This window comes from Lepisma saccharinum, chromosome 30 (genome assembly GCF_977018435.1).
Source record: "Lepisma saccharinum chromosome 30, izLepSacc3.1, whole genome shotgun sequence".
NCBI classification, from domain to species: domain Eukaryota; kingdom Metazoa; phylum Arthropoda; class Insecta; order Zygentoma; family Lepismatidae; genus Lepisma; species Lepisma saccharinum.
This window is the reverse complement of record NC_139258.1, coordinates 21,147,389-21,172,747: the sequence shown is the minus strand read 5'-3', so window position 1 is coordinate 21,172,747 and position 25,359 is coordinate 21,147,389. Positions and strand designations below refer to the sequence as shown.

At 39.0% G+C, this 25,359-nt stretch overlaps 1 protein-coding gene across 1 annotated transcript in view; it reads left to right on the top strand.

The window, feature by feature from the left end:
* Shark (SH2 ankyrin repeat kinase) overlaps positions 1-13,577 on the top strand; it is a 58,312-nt gene extending 44,735 nt beyond the window's left edge. The window contains exons 14-16 of the mRNA XM_083115534.1: positions 580-751; positions 2,421-2,547; positions 6,067-13,577. Of these exons, the coding sequence (XP_082971660.1) occupies positions 580-751; positions 2,421-2,547; positions 6,067-6,264 (497 nt within the window). The 3' untranslated portion in view covers positions 6,265-13,577. The remainder of the gene's footprint in view (positions 1-579; positions 752-2,420; positions 2,548-6,066) is intronic.
* The last annotated feature ends 11,782 nt before the right edge of the window (positions 13,578-25,359 follow it).

Below are 25,359 nucleotides of genomic sequence, written 5' to 3'. Positions count from 1 at the left end.
TAGCATAGGTTTCTTTGACAGTGTTTTCTATGACAGAGCCGGTTGGATGAAGTATGGATATGGAGGAGATGCTGTGGTACTCGACCACCCTCCAGCTGCGCGGGAAACAGGAACAGCACATTGCCGAGCAGCATGAGCCAGCCCCCCAACCGGCAATGCCACCAGACAACAGGAAGCAGACGACGCAAACCAGGATGCGCATGCCAGCGCCGCCGAACGGGAGAAATCTCAACTACCGCCGCCTGGGAACAAACAATGCAGTGACGCGGTACCATCTCTGCTTCAAAGGCCGTACCCTTTTGTGAATGAAGACAGTGGATCTTCGAAATTAATAGGATTTAACCATTAAACTGTGCAATGCGGAAGTGCGAAATTTTCTAAATTTTACGTAAGTAATTTTAAACCACGTTTACCGCAACCAGCAAGTAATTCTAGAAGAAAAACAACAACCTTGATGCCCTTTGAGAAGTCTGATAAGAGGTTATATACAGACTAACCTAAAACCCCAAAGTTAGAAAGTGTGTGTCAGGGTTGTTATTATTATTAGTAGTAAACTACAGCCGCTATCTTTGTTTTTAGGAATGATGTACTTAGAGCAGCAGAGGTTTGTTCACCGTGACTTAGCAGCTCGGAACATTCTTCTTGCTTCAAGGCATCAGGTGAAAATCAGCGACTTTGGGTTGTCCCGAGCTGTGGGAGCAGAACACGAGTACTACCGAGCAACGCAAGGTGGCAGATGGCCCATTAAGTGGTAAGTTTGCAGAAAATATGTCTGTTTTTAAACTCCAATTACCATCACTAGTCTAAAGCGTAGAGACTTTCAGTTCTTACCTAGATCCGACCGAGATGTTATTAATCCATGTATTGTCCTTGGTTCAAGGTGCAAACTACTGAGGTGTCTTGCACCTTAGGTTATTCGTGCCTCGAACTATTACGATCCCGCACTCACTTTACTTCACAAATTCTTAATGCCAACTGTGAGCGAGCTTGACCTTGCAGGATGTTTTATACTAATTCCATAACTTCTGTTCTTACCTTTCGATGACAGGACAAAGCCTCTATCCTCAGTGGAAAATCCTGCACAGGAAATGAGGCTGGAATTACATACTCAGCGGTATGCAGCTTTGTTAGTGAATAATCGGATCTTAGGTTAGAAGTGGAGAGATGGAAAAACATAACTTTTACAGATTCTGCTCTGCACCTCTGTTCAATATATTGTTTACGTGACACACTGTTAATACAGGGTAGATCAGTGATGTGCCAAGTTAATATTTGACCCTTTGAAGTGTCATTTTTGGACGTATCACCCTATGCAATAGAGTAACATGTTTAACATAAAATACCATAAATTGAGTATCTATTTTGCTGAAATTGTGATTTTAGTCTCAACCTTTTCAGTGTATGTGTTCGTTACACATTACTTTCATGTGCACCATGCACATCACAACACACTTCCCATCTGTCAGCAGTAGTGTGAAAGGCATTCTGGAGCATTGATGGTGTTATGGTGGCAGCAGCCTGTGTAATACGGTTTTGGAGCTCCTCCAATGTGGTAATGGGTAGGGTGGTGAAGACCAGGGTTCCCCTGTGCCCAATCCATCTCCCAGGAAAGTAAGCATTCAGGAATGTGCGGACATCTAACACACAATGGCATGCTCCATCTTGCTGAGGTGTGTTCACCCTACCCGTTACTACATTGGAGGAGTTCCGAAACCACATTACACAAGCTGCTGCTGCCAACTCTCCGGCAATGTTTCAGAATGTCTCTCATGCCATTGTTGGCGGATAGGAAATGTGTCGTAATGTGGATGGTGCACATGTTGAAAGTAATGTGTAACGAATATATACCCTGAAAAACATTACGAGGAAAATTGCTATTTCAACTAAATAAATACTTAATTTATGGACACCATGTATAATTTCATACTGAATCCTCCAATGGGAATAATGATTTTGTTTTAGTTTCTGTGCTTTGTAGTATTGATGGATCGATATATTTTGGCCGATACTGATAAAGTATTGATATAAAATTTACTTGATACCGATAACCAATATTCTACTGATCCAATATTAAATTACAAATGGTCCTTGAAGAACCTGGATGGTTCATTGACCTCCTCAATAAATGTGTGTTATCTGATGACTATAATGCAAAAGAAGCTGCAAATTTAGAGATTTACTTTTAAGAAAAGTAGTGCATGAAGATTGCATGTTTATATCCATAAAGATTATAACAAAATGGCAGAATATTGCATGAAATTATAAGATATTTATAGCTATATTGGATCAGTAAAATAATCAGTAATTTTACCGATACACCGATATCAGCCGATACCGATAGATCACTGATTAAATCTGTCCCATGCCTACTGTGTGTTCAGTATTGTGTATCTTGTTGATTTGTTTGCATTTACATGTAGGTATGCTCCTGAATCCTATAACTATGGAACCTTTTCAAGTGCGAGCGATGTGTGGAGCTACGGTGTCACCCTGTGGGAAATGTTCTCTTTTGGGGAGCAACCGTATGGTGAAATGAAAGGAGCTGAGGTAAGCAGTATTTCAGTTACTTTGCATGGTATTGTTGCACTTGACATGGATGTGCTCATTCGTTCTGCACCAATATTGTAACAAAAATTGATTTTGTGATGATAACGCTATTGTGATATTTTGATTATATCTTGTAGTTTATGGTTATTTGAAGCATTTAAACACATATTTGATGTATGGTTTGGTGTGATTGGTATGATATTTTTCTCAGACATAAATATTATTCATAATTGGGAAAAGAGAGACGCGGTAGTATATAAATACGGACAAACTAGTACTCACTTTTATCCGCGAAGCTGTTTTTTCTTCTTTTTCGATTAATTTCAGTGGCCACTGCCACCATCCTCGTTGGAACTTGCTGCGCTGTTGCTTGGCGTGCGTCTTTTGTTCGTACTTCTCTGGCTGCCGTCAGGTGCGCTGTGCATCTTGGTGCGTCGTCTGCTATTTCCGGGCGATAACTGCTGCAGTAGTGGAATCCAAGTGTGGTGTGCTTGCCCGCTATCGATGTTTAGTTCGTGCGGGAAGTGCATTATGGCGTGCGTTTCCTTGATTTTGGTGTCTATGAGCGTGTGGGCAGTGTGTTTGACTCCAACCTTTTGAATTTTATGGCTATTGTATTTGATATGTCTAGCAAGACCAGTAGTGGGTTGGGCTTTTTTTGCATCTGCTAGGTGCTGTTGGATTCTTTCATTGACAGATCTGATGGACCTGCCGATGTAATGAGCCTTGCATTCACACTCTGCATCGTATACACCTGGGTTGTCAAGGGGGGGAGAGGAAGTACCGTTTGTGCTTGTTCAGTTTATCAGTTATTTTGGAGTTGGGTTTGTGTGCTACTTTGATGCCAAATGGGAGAAGGGCTTTGGCTATGCGGTTGGAAGTGGTGGGATGGTAGGGGAAGGCAAACCATTTATATTGGTCGCTGGGGGTTGGTTGTGGCTGGGCTGCTTGTGGATGGGTTGATTGTGGTAGGTTAGGGTGTCTGACCTGTATTTCCGCCTTACTGCACCAAGTGGAGAGTTGTGATTCAGTGTAGCCATGTTTCAGGGCTATTTCTGTGATGGTGGCTATCTCCTCTCGTAGATCCTCTTCTTGGCCGCAGTAGGAGAAGGCTCTTCGATAAAAGTTTAGCCACACATTGGCTTTTTGCTTAGGGGGATGGCTAGAGAGAGCATGTATGTACTGGTTGCCTGCATCCGGTTTTCTGTACACGGTGGTTGTGAATTTGTTAAGTGCACGGCTGATGGTGATGTCCAGGAAGTTGATTTTACCAAGTTTTTCATGCTCTACGGTGAAGTTGAGTCTGGGGTGGATGCTATTTAGCTTGTTTACTAGGAGGTTGAGTTCTTCTGCCTTTTTGTATACAACTATTGTGTCGTCCGCATACCTGATATCGGATGTGTTGTAGTTCTGGAGTGTGAAGTATCTCTTTTTCAGCCAGGTGCATGACGATGTTGGCTAAAGGAGCTGATAGCGGGTTGCCCATCGCAAGGCCCTCGGATTGGTTGTAGAATTTATCTTCGAACTGAAAGTAATTGTGTTTTAGACAAACTTCCAATAGCCTGGTTATCTCTTGTACCTCTAGGACCGGGATTCTGTTAGTTGTCAGCCATCTTTCAACTGAACGCAGTGCTAGGTCTATGGGGATTGAACTGTACATATCTACTATATCAATGCTGGCTAATTTTGCACTGTCAGCTTGCACTATTGAAGTTACCAGATTTTTAGCATTGGCACTGTTGCGGAACACGTATGTTAGTTTGTGGTTGAAATGAGATATTTTGTTTTTTAGCCAGTTTGTTAGGTGGACTGTGGGGTAATTGAAGCCAGCTATTATAAGTCGCATGGGGATTCCAGGTTTATGAGTTTTAGGAATGCCATAGGCAATGGCAGGTGAAGGGTGGGGATTGAGGAGGAATTTGTGGTCTTGTTCACTAAGTATGGCACTAGATTTCACTGCATTTTTTACAATTCTATTGTACCTGTCTGTGGGGTCTTTTTTGATGACACTGTACGAGTCACTGTTTAGTTTGTCTGTCACTTTCGTGGAGTAATCACCTTTGTGCATGATTACGAACTGGTTTGTTTTGTCAGACTTTAGACACCAAACATCATTGATGTTCAGCCATTTGCCAAAATCGGAGAGGACAGAAGAGATTTCTTGGTGCACTGGATTAGGCTTCCTGGTTTCACTGTTGGTCATCACTTTTTGAAAAATTCCGGCTGCTGACGTTCTGATGTTTTCCGAATCTTGGGGTTTGGGAGCAAAACAAGCTGCTTTTTCTGCCGCACATATGAGGTCGAGGGTGGGTGGCTTACTGTTTTGTACATTAAACTTATCGCCGTAGGCAAGGAGTTCTTTGAATTTGTTGGGGATTGAGAGATTTGACAGATTTATTATGATTTTTCCATGTCCGTCATGTGGGTTGATTGCATTCTCACTCGGCCATGTTCCTCCCAAGTGGTGAAGTTTGTTGCGTAAAGACCTAGTTTTTTGGTTTTCCAAGAGTTGCAGCATGTATTCGATGTTATTCTTTGCATGCTCCCACTTAGCGGGTGGTAGCGTGGTTTCCAGTCTATTTCTTTGTCGTTCGCACGTGTGAGACAGTCGGCGAATTTCAGCGCACGTTTTTGTGAAATATGGATAACGTTCTTTCTTTCTGTAGCTGCTATTTTGCACTTTCCACTGGATGAACTTGGGAAAAACATCGCACCTTCTTGAAAGCGTGCAAACGGTGCGATGTTTTTCCCAAGTTCATCCAGTGGAAAGTGCAAAATAGCAGCTACAGAATGAAGAACGTTATCCATATTTCACAAAAACGTGCGCTTTCCGCCGTTATTTCCGACAAACATGCTGATAAGTTGCAGCAGGGACTCCAGATGCTCGAAACTGCGACTGGGGCAACTTTGCAAGTATGAAGGTGTGACGAAGGATTTTCCAAAGAAAGCATTGGAGCACGCTTTGATAATCATTCTCAGAGAGAGATGAAATCTGTTTGTTTGTTTTCCTTCGGAGTGACAGGTCTTTCATATTCAGTATTTCCATATTTCCAACATAGACCAAACTGAAAGAATTTTAAATGCGGAAAAACGTAAAATCAAGGAAAAGTTTATAACATTTTGCTATGCTGGGACCATGAAGACTGAATGTATAATGTGTGAAACTGGTGTTGTACCTACAAAGTGTAGACAGAAGACTACATGCAATTCTTGTTCCCCAATTTAGAGGAGGAAAAAAACAGAACATATGTTCATAATTTTTTTAAATGTCATATTTGAAGGATCTAGGTTCTCCTGTTGCCCTCTAATTGTTGCACCCAAAATAACACACCTCTTTCTAATAGTACAATCGATCGAAGGTTTGTCGACAATAGTACAATCGATCAAAGGTTTGTCGACAATAGTACAATCAATCAAAGGTTTGTCGACAACCTTTGAATAATAAAGCATACACAATGTTGATATCACCAGGAATCTAACCAACCTGTATTGACTCAACTTTATTGTGTACATTGCCAGGTGATTCAATTAGTGGAACAAGGTGATCGTCTTCCGTGCCCTCCGAGATGCCCTGATTCCGTGTACAGGATAATGGAGCAGTGCTGGTCGTACCACCCAAGGGACAGGCCAAGGTTCAGCGACCTCATGGAATTATTTCTTTCTGATCCAGAGTACATGAACATCAGGGAACTAATCCCGCAAAAAGATATTACTTAACTGTTAGAATCATGGCTGTAGGATTGAAGATATGCTAGTTTTTTTTAGGCGATTATTGTAGATTTTAATGGACTATGTGAGGCAAAGAAAATCTCATTTTTCTGTACTGCCATTGCCTCGCCATCAGTGTGTGTGTGTTAATCCAATCATTGTTGCCTTTGTTGCACTTCCATTCTTTTTTACATGTTTCTTTCAAGTTCTGTTATATTCTCACTGCCAGTTATTATTCAAGAGCAGATCTGAAGTTAAAGTTGATTCCTTTTCTTAAATTTTATATGTCAACTTTTTCCCTCATTTTCGTATTTAAATGTGCCTTTATAATTTTTATTTTTATGTGTAGCCCCAACAATGCTGGGCCAGTAACAACCTTATCTTTTATTATTATTATTTTATATTTTATAATGTTCTTCTAAAAGACAATAAGGTTTGACAACCAATTAGCATTGGACCAGTATATATAACAGGTTAATTTTATTATCATTGTTATTGTTGTATTTAAAAATTCTATAGTCTTCCTTGTTCAGTAATGCAGCACAATAAATGGAGGAGGCATATTAAGAGTTACAACTGAATTCTCTGGGTTTTTGGGGCTTGTTCGTTGTTTGAAATGAAATTTTATCAGATATTTCATGCACAATTTTCTCGTGATATACTAGTTTGAGCATGATAGATTAGGCTGTAGTAAACAGCAAAGCCAGTATAATAAAGGAAATCTACAAGAACTCCATCCAATGTATGAAATATTGTGCAGCATCCTTTTACAAATTTAATTTTATCAGTATCGGCTTAGCCCATATTAATGTGCATCCACATATTCGTTATTTTATCAATGACTTCAGCGCTTCCATTCATCATTTCAGCCATGAGTTTTGGGAATTGTGGGTAGTTGCAGTCTGCTATAATGGCGTCTGACAATACTCTAGGTTGTGTGATTTTATGACTTGCATGCAGGATATGCGTGTTCTATCATTCTTTGTTTTATCTAATCGTCATTCATCTTCATTGTCATAATTAGCTTTGTTTATAGAGGAGTGACCTTTAATAACTAAATACACGTTCAGGTTTTTTTTGTGTTTGATCTATCATGACTTTCGTCAGTTTTGATCTACTTGTGTTACCAAAGTTAACAATAACTTGAGGTCCCAGAAAAACAATAGAAAACACCAGCATGATATAAAATATTGTGGTCATTGCCTCTGTGGGACGATAAACTCCTATGCATTTGCTTGCTGTACGCGACCTGCAGCTCAAGTCACATAGCAGAAGCTACAGCTAACACTTGCTGTGGTGCAGGAAACCAGACTAGCACCTCCTGGCTGTCGCCCCCATTTTGAAACGAGACATCGATGAAATAAAGAACATTAGTGATGTGACAAGCAATGGCGTCAAAGCAATGCTTTCATCATTACGAATGTGCTGTATTAGTGCCTTACACTCCTACTTTCTTAACTGGATTTTCAAATATATTTCTCACTTTGAATAACTGATATAGTCTTGAAACTGTAATTCTATTGCATCATTTAATGTGCCCTACATTTTGGGACAATATGCCCTCCATTTTGGGACAATGTGCCCTTCATTTTGGGACAATGTGCCCTTCATTTTGGACAGTGTGCCCTTCATTTTGGAATAATGTGTCCTACATTTTGCAACAATGTGCCCTACATTTTGGGACAACGTGTTCTACATGTTTGGATAATGTATCATATTTTTTCTAACAGTTACACTTGTGTAATCGTTCACACTTCTTTTGCATTCTTAATAATCAATTTGAACATTTGATTCAAAACCCAACTTGATCAATATCTAGTCAGTATCACACTTCCTTTTGAATCTGAGATGAAGAGGTTTATGGCGAACTCTTAACTTCCGAAATGTCTAGATATATTTGTTTCACATAGTTAAAAACTTAACTGTATCTTGCATTTAGCAAATATGTTGTTAATGAATGTAGATACGTACTGGAAAGGGTCCATACATTCTACAAATTTTGTATTTTAAGTTAAATAATGTGTTCTTTTTCTTATTATAAAATATTTTTGTGATCATCTGAGCATGTGTAAATATAGGAGGTGACAAAAGTGATAAGAAATATGGATGTTCCTCACCATAATTGTAGCAGTACGATAATGCCATCCTGTTAACTGTTTTTTTACTGAAAATATGTTTAGAAGAACTCCGTGGCATATAAATGATATTTTTTATATACAGAGTTCTGTGTTATGCATATCTCAATTATATTTGTATAGTCGCCAAAGAGGGCATTCTTTTAAGATGTACCAGTAGTATTATTTAGTGTTAAAACAAGCTTAAGCTGTGATTTGTCTTTGCGTTTTATTTGGGGCATTGTTTGTACTATATATTATCTTCCTAAAAGTTTTAACAAACAGCCTAAAAGGTCGCAAATTTTACTTTAAAATTGTTGATTTCAATCGAGATGAATAGGTTAGTGATCCTGATCTGGCAATATTGAAGGGTGCAGCTGGTTGGAGTAGTTTGTGTAATCTACTATACATTCAGTTCTACTAGGCTTAAATCATAAGTAAGGCATGGATATTTCTTTATGTTCATTCTCTCATCTATTTCATAAATTCATCATTCATTCTAAAAGTCAGTACAGTGGAACTCAGTTTACCAATTTAACATTTTCGTGTTTTTGAAGTTTTTTCACCTTCGTCCATTCTGTGGTGTGACTTCTACATTCTCAACGTTTCAGTGCTACAAACTTCCATCTCTTCGAAGAGATGCACAGCTTATACATCTAAACAGGCTTAATAAACAATTAACATGAAGGTAACAACAAAGTTTTTAGTAATTGAGGAACGAAAATCAAACTCATTCCATATACAGGGTGCAGCATTTAATGTTTCCCATTTTTAAAATGTATCTGATTTATTGTACAAAGAAATTACATGAAATGAACCATGTTAGGCACATTATAGTCTTGGATTTACAGTTCAGACCTTCTTTTCTTAATATTACGTCCTTGAGATGCCCTCCATTAGCGTCATGCATTGTTGCATTGTTCATTATACACTGGCCATTACTCACCACAGTCACCACAGATTGGTGTAACAACAACAATTTCCTTGCTAATCACAATTTTGAGGTTGTTGAGATCAGGGAGGGTACGAGCCATCAGGTTCCCCCACAAACTAAAGTCGGGTACAATGAGGTCAGGGATACGGAGGGCCACTGAATGTCACTGAACCTGGAGAGAAGTCATATTTAGAGTGAAATAAATCATCGAATTTGTTGGTCGATCAGCTGTTTCACTGACCCAGTTGCCACACAAACTGGCCTCCCACTCCAGAGTTCATCACTAACATTTCGTCATCCGTTTTTTAAAACGGATCTTTCCATACATGCTCCCATTGTTGCTCTTACGGTGCAAGTCAATGCTGAGCATCCATGTTGTATAAGCTACTGTGGAAGTGCATACTACTTGATCATCACGATACCTTGATGGCATGTTGCTAAGGAAATATTTTCGTTGTGCATAACTCTCCATGAAGTTTAAAATAAAATTCCTGTTATTTAATGACTTACCCTCGTATTTATGGGAATATTTTCCTGTAGTTTACGGTTATTACAAGCATAAGAAAACAGTTTTTCTTTGTGACGTTTCAGGAGAACATACGCTCCTTTCATCAGACATTTATTTTCATTTTGACTAAAGATACAGTTATAACAATGGTTAGTAATTTTTTAAACAAAAAGAATCCCTTATATAATGGATGTTGTCAGTGTTACATTGTTGTAATATAGCAACTTAACTGTGAAAAGAAGCAGTCTGTTTTGTTTTTTATTTCAGATTTTTTAAATTATGAATCCCAAATATCATCAGGTAATTCAAATTCATCATTGTTTTCACAAAGTCTTTTGATGTTTTCTGTTACATTAAATTTTAAAGATGGTGGCTTACTCCATTTGTGAAAAGGAAAACTCCATACTGGATCTATGTTACCATTTTCATTATTTAATTTATTCCAGTGTTCTTCTGCAATGAACGAAGCTTCCCAGACATTCAACTCTGTGTTTCCCGTTAATCTTTTTCAAACCCTTCTCTTTCTAATCAAATGCTTCTCTTCGATGATATGAGTTGACAAACCTGTTCTTGGGTTTCTTACGTTCTCCTGAAACGTCACAAAGAAAAACTGTTTTCTTATGTTTGTAATAACCGTAAACTACAGGAAAATAATTCTACAATGCAAGCAATGCGTACATACAAGAAAAACTAGTATTTATGGGATGATGATAGGAGATACATAAGGATGTAGCTCACAGTTAAAGGTACATGATACAAAAAAAGTTTCTAAGAATTACTCAAAAAATGTTGATTGTGACCTTTTAGGCTATATATTTGCACAGATTATATTCAGGGTGTATAATGGGAAAACATTTGTTATTAGGTTTTATACGTACATGAGTGAAGGAGAGAGAGAATGAGAGAGTGGAGGAATGAATGAATTATCGTATCAGATATTTTTAGCAAAGAAGCTTACATAGAGATTTATTTGTACAAACCACTTGCCATGTAGATCATTGTTGCTTACGTAAACTTTGTTAGTTTTGCAAGAGATGTATGCACTTCTTTTGTGCAAAATATCAACTAGTTGTTTCTCTATTTAGCATGTTATAGTCTATTATCATTTAAGAGAGTTCCTCATTGTTAATGTAGAACATATCACTTTTACAGTATGCCTGTTGATGTACATTAGCATAATTTTGACATAGATATATCACATTGTTAAGGCCATTATAAAAATATAGATTTATAACTATGCACAGGTATTGCCAGTATTTTCTATGGATGGTATATATTAAGTAGCACTCCATCTGTGTTGACTAATATTGATTCATCGATAAAATTAAGAATAATTCTGTTGATGCAATATTTCTATAAATAGCCTGTAATGTAGTGATAAATTCTGCCGATGTTATTTTTAATGAAAATAATATAATTTATAAATGTAATTTTCTGTAAAGTATAATAGATGTTGAAACATGGAGAATTATTTTTTGTAAGGAAAAAACATTGCAGTCTTCAAGAGCATTAACTAATGAGATTCAGATTTGTAACATTTGCAATATTACATTGGATTGTTATCAGTAATTTACCTGTATTTGCAAAGAATTTCACGTTGATTCACCACCATAGTGTCGTAGGAAGAATGGTATATCTTAAGACTACCTGATTTGGTACATTCAAGTCATTTGTAATGAACATGTTATTCTCTGCAACAATATTTTACACACAGGAGATATGCTTCGTAGAATTTTCAGTGAAAAATGTAGGCTAGACTAGGACTTGAACCCGGGTCTCTGGCATACTGTGTGCCATTGCTGTACAACTGCTACCAAGCCGGCCTGGCTTCGGCTAATATTTCACTGTCCCTGTTTTACCTGTGTGGAATTGTCTCTGCTAGTGCTACCGTAACGGGATCTGTTGCCTTTGAAACACTGTAGACTTAGGCGTTGCCTGGATTCTCCCAGCTTAGAGATGCTACAGTGTTTCAAAGGCAACAGATCCCGTGGTAGCACTAGCTGATATAATTCCGCACAGGTAGAACAGCTGCAGCGAAAAATCAGGGGAAGCCAGGATTACTTGGTAGCACAATGGTAGAGCAATGGCATGGTATGTCAGAAACCAGGTTTCGAGTGCTGGGCAAACCTGCATTTTTCACTGAAAATTCTATGTAGTTTCATATAAATTGCAAGTTTTGGAGCATTTTCTAGTTGCTATATTGATTCCTTGTGGAAACCACTTGTGCATCTGTTGATCTTGGAATGACAAATAATGCCAATGTATAACCTCGTCAAAAAAGAGCAGCAGCAGAAATTTGTTTTCTTTCTTCTCCAAAATGAAAAGTTTTTGCTGAAATATTTTTTAAACATTTCAGGGAACCTTCCTTAAATAGAAGTATCAGTCCATTCACTATTAGATATTTTATTTTCTTGTCTGTAAGTGGTTATGTGCCAAGTTGTTTCACTATTTGAGATAAATCAATGCAGATATTGACAAGCGATATTGGTTCAATATGAATCATCTCAGTGGGTTCACACTTTCATGTAGTCTAAGGGAGATCTCACTCTGATGTGACATGTAACCTGACACATTGAGGTTTTACATTAAAGTGGCAAGTCACCACCACAAACTGCACACACCTGAGTAAACACTTCACCACAAACTACACAAACCTGAGTAGACACTTAATCACAAAGTAACATATTTACATGTGTATAATAGTATGTGTGCATGTATAATGCGCACCCTGGTAACTAGGGAGAAGCAACAAACAATTATATCTTGTATATAATGCGCAGTACAATTCAGGTTCAAGAAATGGCTTTCTTAGTTGTTGGTTGCAAAGCTTTTGCTATGACGATCATGAGCAAATGACATCATACCTATTCAGTGAGTCACCTGTTGCTATGTGGACCAAGATGAGAATATCGTCTTGTGTACCTAGGTATACAATGAGTCACCAATCCACCCCATCTTCCCTTCTATCCCTCCACTGTGTTTAGCTTCCCAAACCTTTCACTTCTGCAACCACCTTGTTTATTCTGTAGTAGAAGAAAAAGAGTTCAAATTTATGTTATGGATTTGCAGCACTCAAATAATTTATTTTCTATTGTTTCTCACCCAACAAATGCCACTGATACACATCCCATGTGATGCCTGTGTGAATTCTGCTAGAATGCCACGGTGTCACAAAACATTCCATTACAAAGTGAAAAATTATGGAAAATGGCCATTTCACTTTTATAGTGTTTTTTTTAAAAAAATATTATTACTCAAGAAATCCAACTTGGTAATTTGTATTTGTGCCTGTTGATATATACATGTTATATGCAGTGACATAGTGAAAACATCCGTGGTTTTAATGTTGGCTGTCCAAATTATTTCGTGCATAATACATACAGTGGACTCGCGATTAACCGAGGCTCCGAGTTAACCGAGGGAGTGGTTGAAAAACATCGTGCTTCATAACGCACCCCCCTGTTTGTTTATGGAGTCGAAGTCACCATCCGTGCTGCACGTGTTCGTTACATTGTCGGTGTATCCGATCGTTACGGTGGTGTTTAAGTCTGTGTAGGCCTATTCTAAGTGGAAAAAGTAATCTTCTCATTTATGTTGTAGTAGTAATAAATAATTACTATACAGTTTTAAGTGTTGTTACGTCATTTACGACCTATTAGCACATTATCTCCATATTATCAGAGTTTTTACGTATCCGAGGTAATCTCGGTCCCAATTAGCTCGGATAATCGCAAGTCTACTATACCAGGATTTTTTAGGGAGGGGGGGGGGGGTGAAAAGGTGCACATTATACATGAATAAATATGGTACATATGTCAATCTCCATAGCAGAGTGGGTAGCACAGCATGTTAGAAAACCAGGGGTTCTGGGTTCGAATCCCATCCTGAGCATGGGTGTTGTTTGCGAGTTTCCATTCACTCATCCTCATCTTCAGAATTAACCAAAATTGACAGAAATGCCAAGTCAAATAAACCAAATCAATCAACCACAAACTACACACCCCCTGAGTAAGACACTTAATCACAAACTACACACACATATGCATGAGTAGACACTTCACCACAAGCTACACACACATTAGTTGATACTTCACCACAAGCTCCACACAGACACCAAACTAACCACTCTTTCCTGGAACAAGTTGACAACACACATGGACAGGTGAGTGTAGCTTGTCACCTTCCTGTTAAATCCCCTTATATGATTAAATGACTGGTTAAGTAATAAAACTTCTGATTGTCTTTCATATGAACCTATGGATATTTTGAAGCAAAACTCGGATGGCTTAATGCTTGCTTATATATTCAACATTTATATACTGAGAAAATTTAAATTGTTAGTCTTGAAGTATAAGTAAGAATCAGAAAGATACAGACTCTTAAACCAGACAGAATCATCTTGAAACAAATTTCTTAAAAGCCAATCTCAGATAACAATCTTCATTGTACATAGTGTAAATGACTAATAGTTAAGAAGTACCTGTATAGTGCATATAAATATTCTTTTAAAGTGTAAACATAAGTGAGTGTATAATATTTGTTAAGAAAGTGAGAAAAGACTATGTTAGAGTGACCACTGGATTTCTTATATTTTTACTGTGTGGTAATGAATGCATTTTGTAATTTGAAAATTTATATTAAAAGGGAATTATATATCTAATGATGCACAGTAATTGATTTCAGGTTTTTAGTTTAGTCTTGAAATTTTATTTATACCTGTTGCTTTACGTCATCTTAATATTATTGGAAAATAAATATGTTGATGCTGTGATCAATATACAGGGTGGCTCAAAGGAACAGGAAATTTTGGAACGGAGATTAGTGAAAGAGAACACATACCTTCGAAACATTTAGTGAAGCCAGAGCATGCCATTGTTGAATTTCATACCGTGAAGTTAATTCTTGAAGACAAAATGCCACAGACCTTCTCTGCGGAGATATTCCTGCAGTCTGTGAGAGAGAGACATTGTGCATGATGTAACGTAACCTTGCAAGAGAAATTCTGGCAATTTCCTCTCATATTCTTGCCTTAAGGCTCGGCTGGACCTTTGTCATTCGAATGGGCGATTTTTTTCAAATTTCCCTCTCCATTTGAAAAACCTCTTGGATGTTTCAAAATATGAAAAATTACATACGCTTAGAATTCCTTCTAAAGCATTGACGTTAATTTTCATATAGTTTTCTTTCACTGTTGTCTAGATATTATCAATAGTTTAATAGACTTACGTAATCGCGAAACTATTGATAATATCTAGACAACTGTGACAGACAACTACACGAAATTTCACGTCATTGCTCTAGAAGGAACTCTAAGCGTATGTAATTTTTCATATTTTGAATTATCGAAGAGGTTTTTCAAATGGAGAGGAAAATTTGAAAAAATTCACCCTTACACCTGCCAAAGGTCCAGCCAAGCCTTAAGTTCTTCTGTTGTTGCAGGTCAAGTACGGTAAACCTCGCTCTTAAGATGACCCCACAAGAAGAAGTCGCATACTGTGAGGTCAGGCGATCTTGGGCTCGGCCTCTACACTGCCATTCTTGTAATATGCTTTGAGCACAAAGGCACGCTGCACACCACTCCAGTGCTCCATAATTACTAAATGGCAAGATGATGTGAGCAGCGTTGCCATTCAGTGCTACCAACCTCCCATGATTGCCAGGGCACAATTCAAAATTTCCCATTCTTTTGAGACACCCTTCATTTTCTATGTTATTTTATAAGTTAATTTATAGTTTGCAAGACAGCTGAAAAGGAAATGGAATAGGTTAGGTGTCTTTATATGTGCTTATTTAAAAACTAAACTCCATGACCCAATAGTCCTCTAAGGGCCAGGGCCTGCCAGAACTTTTTCTATTTGAGTGACACGTGGTCAGTGCATCGGGTCCCATCGTTGCTGTTTTCTGGCTTTCAAGACCGGATCCTGTTACTACTTCTTTTCAAGTAGCTCCCTAATTGTCATCATGATGCTTTGTGGTCAATGCTGAGATTGTGGGAGCCAATCACGTTTAATCCACCAATGGCCACACCCATCAGGTTCACCTGATTGGTCACGTATGAGGACCATGTTCTGAGCCTTTTCATAATGGGTACGAGATGGTAAATCCTGTTGAAACTGTTTCAGATGCAGGATGACACAATTCACAAGGACTGGATCCATAAATTTTGATGTAGTGGGGTGGGGGGATATGTGTGTAAGTCTAGCAGGCGAGATCATATAGACGACAAATATGTGCCACATATGGACTTTCTACATTGTTTCCTCCATAGTAAGAGAAAATCCTTTGGCTGTCTGTAGGCTGTATGTTACTTGAGGCAAACTTGCTGCATCAATAAGTGATCCTTGTGCACTAGCTTCACTCTGTACATTACAGAATATTGAAAAAATATGTTGGTTACTAAATGTCATTGGTTGTTTAGAAACAATAATGAGCAAAAAAACAAAAACAATATGGTTACTATGATACCTAACAACAATATAAAACAATACCTTGCAAAAGGAAAACATAACATTTAAAACTAACCACATTCAACTATATTGTCTTTCGTGTTGCCTAGAAACTGGTTTATATTTTGTTCACTATAAATTTTAAATTTTGGGGACTGTACAAGCAGTAGCATTCGAACTAAGGAATTGTATCAATTCCATGTTTTGTTCCGATGATGTTATTGTGATATAAACTGAATTTATCCACATAACTTTTCACAGTACTGAAGATAAAATATTGAGTACACAGTTGGACATTTCTTGATATTAGGTTCTCCCAAAAGGTAAATTGAAAATTGTAATTCACAATATCTTTAAGATATTCTGTCTATGTTGAATTGCAATGTATTACACCAGAATGCACAAAAGTTATTTTAGTTCACAGAAAGTATCAAACTTCACTAACGGGCATACGTATTATTAAGAAACATTAGACCAATAGTTAAAAATTGAGTGCATGGTAATCTTTTGTTGTGTTGTGCATGTTTTTACCTAACAAACATGTTTCCTGTAATGAGATATTTATGTGTACATATTGCCACATTGTCATTTTATAGTCCATTTATACCATACAACAACTGAGTAGACAGTTTTGGCTCCTAATATAGAGAGGGGGTGTTGTACATTTTCAATTACCAAACTGTTCTTGCCTCTGTGGTTTGGAGGATCCATCTACTGGGGTAGTTATCTTATTGGATGCATCCACTGCTTGGTGCTTGATTATATTCAAGACTGCATTAAGGGTGGCCATACGTTAACTAAAGTGATGTACGAGGAATAGTCGGAAAGAAGTTTCCCTTCTATGTATTCCCAGAAAGCCTGGAGATTTTGGGTTGGTAATACGTTGTGGTTATACAGGCATCATCTTTTGCATTTCCTTGCAGAGGGCACCAGCATACTACTCTGTTGAAGACCAAGAATTTAGAAGTATGTGCCCGGCCGGCATGGAGGTCAGAGGTATGTTGCAATCATGGAAAAAGGGTGAAGTTCGAGCTGTTGTTCACTACGAATTTGCACATGGAACTTCCAGTATTGAAATTCAAACTGGCTAGAGGATTCTTGCATCAGGTATCCTCTGCTTGGATGACAACTCAACACCCCACAGCACACAGCAGCTGCAATGGTCAACCATCTTGCCACAACAGGTTGCAAGTGCCTGAACCACTCACCCTACAGTTCTGACCTTGTGCACATTGACCAATTTTTTTCCTGCTCTGAAGGCACTGGGAGGGAAGCATTTCACCACAACAGCAGAAGTACAAGCTGCCGTTCGTAACTTCATCTGTAAACAGGTCACTCAGTTTTACAAACAGGGTTTCTCGAAACTTGTGAAGCGGTATGGGAAGTGCCTGAATTTGCTGGGGACTATGTGAAAAATTAGTGTAATGATGCCTCTTTCTGCTCAACATGTTCTTTCTCTAGAATAAAACTCTCTGCATATGGCAGACTAGGGAAACTTTCTTTCCGACTATCCCTCGTCGATAAACCAATTAGCTTTGTAGTACTTTCTTGTTCAACAAGATTATATGTAGCACTTTTGGAGGGTGGAGAGGGTTATATATTTTAAAGTAGTTAGATGTGATAATATATTAGTAATGAGGTCAGTTTGTAACCTGACACACTATTCCAAAGGGGCGGTGGCACTGGTTTGTTGCGCAAGTGTTGTTCTTTTTTATTTGAAAATAACAACCACAGAATGTAAAAAGATATCTACACCACCGCTAATTACTCGCTTTCTGGTTGGAAGTGAGAGGAGGAGGGGGGCACGTGCACAAGTAGTTAGGGAATTGGTGAGTAGGGATAGTCCAGTGGTCCCTCGTTGAAGCAATTTCTTAGTGAAATGCAATCTGGTAATTAAGGGAGGTGGGTTTGGGTACAGTGCACTGATACGACTATCTGATGGAATAGAGAGTGCCTAGGTCTTGCAGGTGACATGGTATTGACCTGAGAGGGGGGGGATGGGGGGACAGATGACCTCATATTTTAATTGTATTTTCAATTATGATTGAACTTAATTTCGCTTATTTATATTTTTTTTCATTCAGCTATTGCCATGATTTGTAGTGATGAGTTTTGTTATTTAATGTGTGAAAATGTGCTGTTTCAAAAACATCTACCTTAGTAGAGGTAAAGCTACAGGGAGGTTATTTCAGGCGTTCACCGTCACAGCGTCGGCCGCCGAGCGGTACCTTCATGCAACAGGTCCCGGCAAATTGACTTACAGGAAGTCCGTAACAAAAACAGCTTGTTTTGTAATATTTCCACTTTTCACAATTACAGTTACAATTACAATTGAAATAAGCTCGTACCTTGTCGCAAGGATGCTGGAAAATGTGTCCTCCCAAATACAAATATTTCTGGCACCTTGTTTCTGACATTTAATCTTAGATTAGATATCGTTATTTTATCCTCAGTTGTCACGAGAGCGCCGGCAGCTTATCGGGGTTGGTGGGAGTTGTCAGCCGCGAGAGGGCGCTTCATACTGAACGAATGCGACACTGTCGGTAGTGATGCCAACCGTAGGGACATGTCCCTACGCATAGGGACTTTTCACTATATTTCGCCCGCGTAGTTTCAGATTTTACCAAATAAGGGAAAACGTAGGGACTTTTTTCAATCTTGGAAAATAACATTTTATTGTGCAAAGCTTACTCGCCAGTCAGTTGCACTTTCTTCGTGCTCGGTTTGGAATGAATGGATTAGTTTATCTGCATACTTTAGCGAGGAGGAGAAAAAAGAACTAACCAACAAATCTCCATCAGAATTTTGGAACATGTTATCGGTTACCAAGAACTTTGAAGGCAAGTTCTTTTTTGAAAACATTTCCCCTCTCGCGAAAATAGTGCTAACATTGCCACATTCTAACGCGGAAACTGAAAGAATATTTTCAACGTTAAGTGATACAAAAACAAAAAAGAGAAATAAAATGGGACCAGAATTGTTCAAGACTGCAGGAAATACAGCATCACCAACCAACCTTTATCACTTCACAACAGCAACATGTATGACTTCAAATAACATAATCAACAGTAAACGACTCAACGTTACTCATTAGGGATGTGCGGGATCCCGAAAAGTCGGGACCGGGATCGGGAAAAAAAATTCCCGTCCCGATCCCGACTTCGGGAAATGACTTACCGACTTTTCGGGATCCCAAGCAGTCGGGAAATACCGAATGGTCACTTTAAAAAGTCGTTAATTCTCGACGTTTTCTGCATTGCAAGTTTCTGGAACTTATCGGAAATTGTAAGTTTTCATTCTAGAAATGCAAAAACAATCACTTAAAGTGAAAATGACGTGTAGAATTCGAGATTTCCAGAGCTTCGGGAAATTTCGAACATTTCCCGTTGCAAATTTTTTCGTCCCGAATGTCGGGATTTAATAAAAATTCCCGTCCCGCACACCCCTATTATTCATTAACGCAAGAATTTACAATACCGGACCCTTCTGTAATTTCTATGCTACGTCTTATACTCACGAAATAATTAGTCGTGATGATTATCTCAAGTTAACATGTTGGGGTGACGTGAAAAAATTGTTCATCAACGTGTAGAAGTTGTAAAATAAGCTTTTCAATCCTCGCAATGATTCTCAGTATACAATTATGGTAGCTATATTTGTTGATATGAACAATTGACGACGTTCGCAATTAGTTACGCTGTCTACAGCGTTGCCACACTGTTGATTTCATACTTGGAGAGCATGGATCGTGCAAGAATGGCGGAAAAGAACAGTAAAAACCTTGTTAATGTTGTACAGATTTTTAGGTGGAGTGTGCAGGAGGATTGCCGTGGGCTAATTAATAAACTTATGGATTTCGGTATATTGCCCAAAGAAGGTGCTTACATGTGACAGCGACAATCACGATGTAGAAGAACATGTGGAGTGTGGACTGATTTGATTACAGGTAAGTTTGGCAACAGTGCATCGATCGTAAAATTGCAGGATACGAAAAATGGCGTCTTCGATGATGAACGTTTGCCGTTAAAGTGCTACGAAAATAAGATTTTTTATCGGTTCGTAATCACAATTAGCTCAAAACCATTCACGGATAGCCCCACTGACCATTCTCGCTAAGGTTAGGTTAAGTTAGGTTTGGCAAGGCAAACATAGTTAAAATTTGGGGTAGAAAAACCATGCACGGGTAGCCCCACAAACCATTCAGGTAAGGTTAGGTTAGGTTAGGATAGGCAAACGTAGTTAAAATTTGGGGTCGTAGTAATATCACGAATGTATATTTTGTTTTTTAAGTATTTGAAACACAAAATCTTCTGGTAAATAATGAGCAATCGTGCCGATCGCGGACCACTCAATTTAACTTATTTTGCAATTTCTACACGTGACCCATAAATTTTAACTTCAAATTCGTGATTAGGAGGCCTCAATTAGTGAGTATGCGAAATATTACAAAAAAACTGGGAGGGGCCCTGTATTGTAAACTCGCTCCTTCGTTAATTGTGGAAGCACCGAGCAGAAAGATTTGGTAAGTAAATGTGTATATTTTATCTTCTGTTTTGCATGCTCATGAGGTGTTGTATTCTTTAGTCGCTTTACTTGGCGTAGGGACATTGCCGAAAAATGGTTAGCAACACTGTCGGCTACCAGACGTAGTGAGTGTACCGTACCCTCCTCATGCTCACTTCTGTTTGCGTTTATCAGTACGCGTGTTTTTTATACTGTTATTGATTTGGTGTGCTATTCAGTTCTAGTGCTTTATTGTGTGTTGTTATTCATTCATTAGTTATGCCGCTAAACAAATATACTTTTGAACAAAGAGTTTTTATGTACGATAATTACGTGAAAACGAATTCTTGCAGAAAATTGGTCAGGCAATTACGAGAGACAGGATCTCTTGAACCTAAGAAACGTGTTGTATTGCTGTTGAAGGAGGTCATTTTCAACATCTCTTATAACACAGGAGGTTAGTGATCATCACTATTATTACTTTTAAATATCATTTTACGCTTTCGGTTTGCTTTATGCGCCGTGATGCTGTCTTCCCTTTCTGTGATAAAGTAGCGATGTCTAATCTAAGATTAGATGTCAGAAATAAGGTGCCATAAATATTTGTATTTGGGAGGACACCTTTTCCAGCATCCTTGCGACAAGCTACGTGCTTATTTCAATTGTAATTGTAACTGTAATTGTGAACAGTGGAAATATTACAAAACAAGCGGTGTCTGTTACGGACTTCCTGTAAGTCAATTTGCCGGGACCTGTTGCATGAAGGTACCGCTCGGCGGCCGACGCTGTGACGGTGAACGCCTGAAATAACCTCCCTGTATAATTTCAGTAGCTAATGACCAATTAAATTTGGTCCGGAGCTCCCGTCGACACATGGGTAGAGTCGGACACATTCCCCCCTTGCCTGAGGCAATGGAAAAGGGGACACGGACCCAAGCCATAAATTTAGCTGGAAGTTGTTTTGAAGCAGGGCAGCGGTGCCAACCCTAGCATAATAATCTAGACCTAGCAGTCTGTGATTGCATAATGGGAAAATCTAACATAATTTGCAAATTTCTATTTCTTTCTTTTTCTTTGTATGAGGGATGTTCATTAAAGATTTCCCCTGACCCAGTTCTAGTTAATGTAGAATACTGAAATTTTATATGTGTAATGAGATATGTGTTCATAGGTCATGAGGTAATTTGCAATTCTGAACTCCTCTTAATTATTGTCTTACAAGTACTGAATTGAGAAAGGTGTAGTGATGGATCCAGTGGAATACCGAGCAGTCCTCAAGTTTCTTTACTTGAGAGGCCGCATACCAAAGGAAACTTTTGATGAGATGAAAGTGACCTATGGAGAGGATGCCCCATCGTATGACATAGTGAAGCACTGGCATCGTCAGTTCAAGTGTGGTCGGACTTCAGTAGAAACAGCCCCCATTCTCGGACGACCTCAATCAGCCATTGACGAAGACACCATTGGGCAAGTGAAACCGCCATCTTGGAAGATTCCGCATAACCATTCGCCAACTAGCTGAAGAGGTCAAGATCAGTGTGGGGTCTGTTAAAAAAACATCCATGACCATTTGCACATGCGGAAGGTGTCTGCCCGATGGGTTCCTTGGCTACTCTCACCTTTCCAAATGCAGGAATGAGTCACGTGCTCCCAGGCTAATTTGACCATGTGCCAGGAAAACCAGGAGGATTTTTTTGACAGACTAATCACCCAGGGGTCCATCACTATGACCCAGAGACCAAGGCCCAGTCAAAGCAATGGAAGCATCCTGACTCACCACCACCAAAGAAGGCCTGTGTCCAACCCTCAGCGGGCAAATTGATGCTCATGTTTTTTGGAGTAGTTATGATGGATTTCCTGGCGAAGGGTACCATAAATACGAGCACGTACTATTCTTCACTGCTGCAGAAATTGCGGAAGGCCATCAAAACCAAGACCAAAGGCGTTCGCATCCTGCAAGACAACGCTCCAGTTCACAACTCGCATGTTGCCTAGACAGAAGCACGGTCCTGCGGATATGAAATCCTTCCTCATCCCCCATACTCTCCAGACCTTGCACAATCAGACTTCCACCCTTCCCAACAATGAAGTAATTTCTGAAGGGAACGCACTTCCACGACAATGAAACGTTGATTTCTGAGGTCAAGTCATGGCTTCTGAAGCAACCTGCAGACTTCTACAAACAAGGTCTCCATTGGTACATCAAACGATGGGAAAAGTGTGTGGCCATTGGTTGTTCCTATGTAGAGAAGGACTAATGTCTGGACCAATTTTCGTGTATCTCCGTCCATGGGAACTGGTTCAGGGGAAATCTTTAATGAACGTCCCTCGTACATACCAATAATTCTCTGCTCTACTTTTATATAATGTGATTTTTTCGACTGAGCATATTCTAGATTAGCATATCGAATTCTGATAATTTAATCAACCACAAATTTGCTTGTATGTGTGTGACATGTATATTTGTAGCTGTAACTTTTAAATGTAATTAGCGAAGACCTATAATTGGGCAGCTAAATGCCTATTGGTCCCCCAAACCTCCAGCTTCAATGTTGAACTGATCTTGAAAAATTGATGCATAACTTAAAACTACAAGGCAGGGCCGCCGTTAGGGGTGTGCGACGCATGGCACCGCAAGATACATCTGCTTCTTTTTGCCCTACTGTGTTGATTGGTGGACAATTGATAACAGTCAGCTAGTTCAGTTTGATCCGAGAAGTGGTTTCATAATTAGCTTCTGTAAACGCGAGATTTCGGTAAGATCACGGAGTGCTTGTGATCTCATTTTCATACATTCAGAGTGAAATTTCGATTGATTTGGTTCTGCCACATTTGGCTAATTTCGAAGATGGGGATTAGTGATGATATGATGAAATTGATCAATGGACACTCACAAACACCCATGCCCAGTCCGGGATTCGAACCCGGGACACCTGGCATCGTAGCACGGTATGCTAACCACTGCACCACGGGGGCCGGCTAAGTGAAATTTCGAGTGTGAAGCTGCCAGCTTGTCTTCCTCTCGAAAAAATTGAAGTAGGGTCGTCTGATCGTCCAAATATCCAACACATTGACGTTCTAAATTGGTGTCCGACTACCACACATGAGCCCGAGTTTGACTCCCGCGGTTGATCTCACATGTGATGAAGAATAAGTCACGTTTCATTTATGGAAGGAAACGAGCTATGTAGTAAATTTTTATAGTAGTATGCATGCTCTAGAAATATAACGTTTCAAAATTCTGCATATTTTTATGCCATTTTGTGATTTTTCTTCATTTAGCCTCCACCAATGTTGTCCAGGAACCCAGAAGTTCTAATGGGTTTTATTGGGTTCCGTGCAGAACCGGAACCTTTTTTTCTCCCACATAGTTCCTGGACCAAATTGAGGCCTACACTTGCCGATTTTCTTTCCCGGATGGGAAATGAATTTATTTACAATTGCTGGACCATTAACAACCCTGGGATTGTTAAAGATCAAGGAACGCATACATTCTAATTTGTTCTATAGGGTTCCATAACAGGACCGGAACCTTTCTTCTTGCACAATTGAAATTCGTACCAAGTTGCGAATTTTCATTTCAATGCGGAACTTGGACCCTACTTAAATTGATCCGGAAAAAAATGTTCGTTGACCGTATTTAAATTCGTCAGGAAATAAGGTTCCTGGACCGAATTTAAATTCATCTGAAAAAAAATATTCCTGAACCGAATTGAAAACTTTACAGATGAAAAGGTTCCTTACCGTCCAGAAACCATTTATGCTCACTGATTTTCTCTCCTGGACAGAAATTGAATTTATTTAAAATTCCTGGACCTTAAACAACCCTGGTCTCCACACGTAAATGCAGATGCTGTGTTAAAATAAGATACGAATGCAGGGTATGTCAGATTAGTTACTTAATTGGAAGCACCAGCATCCTATAAACTCGTAAAAAACACTCACACAAACTATTATTTTTATCTGGAGCGGGGTCTCGGGTGAGCGCCCAAGTTGCCACCCCCTGGGGCCCGCTCTTGCTCCCTTTCCGTATTTAGTGTGTTTTCTGGCAGAAAAAATACATAACAACAAGGGTAAATTTACAATACATGGCTGCGAACACACAGGATAACATTTTTTTCTAGGGCTTGTATCGCTGAAACAAGGTCTCAATTAGCAGTCATTAAGAAAAGCTGGTTGCCAAATTTTATTTTTTTTAGTGCTAAACCACGATACTGGGAACGTGCGCTCGTGCTTAAAAATAAATAATAATTACACAATTGTAATAACCAGGTTGGCGCTTGAGAAGAATTATACGAGAAACGGATGTTATCAATATTTTAACATTCGCGTTCTCTAACGGCGGCCCTGATCACATTGAGTCCCATCTGGTTTTGAGAGTGGGAGGGGGTGACCTTGCTTAGACCCCTGCTGTGCATGAAGGGAATGTTTTCAAAAGGTCCCTGATTTCCCAGAAAGGGTAGGTTCATAAAATCACTGCATTTCTTACCAATACATCTGTTTGTATTCAATCAAAGTGCATCGTATGTCACCGTAGGATGGGAGCGCTTCGAGTTCTGTCGTTTGCATAACTTCTTGAGTCTGTTGTCATTGGTGCCA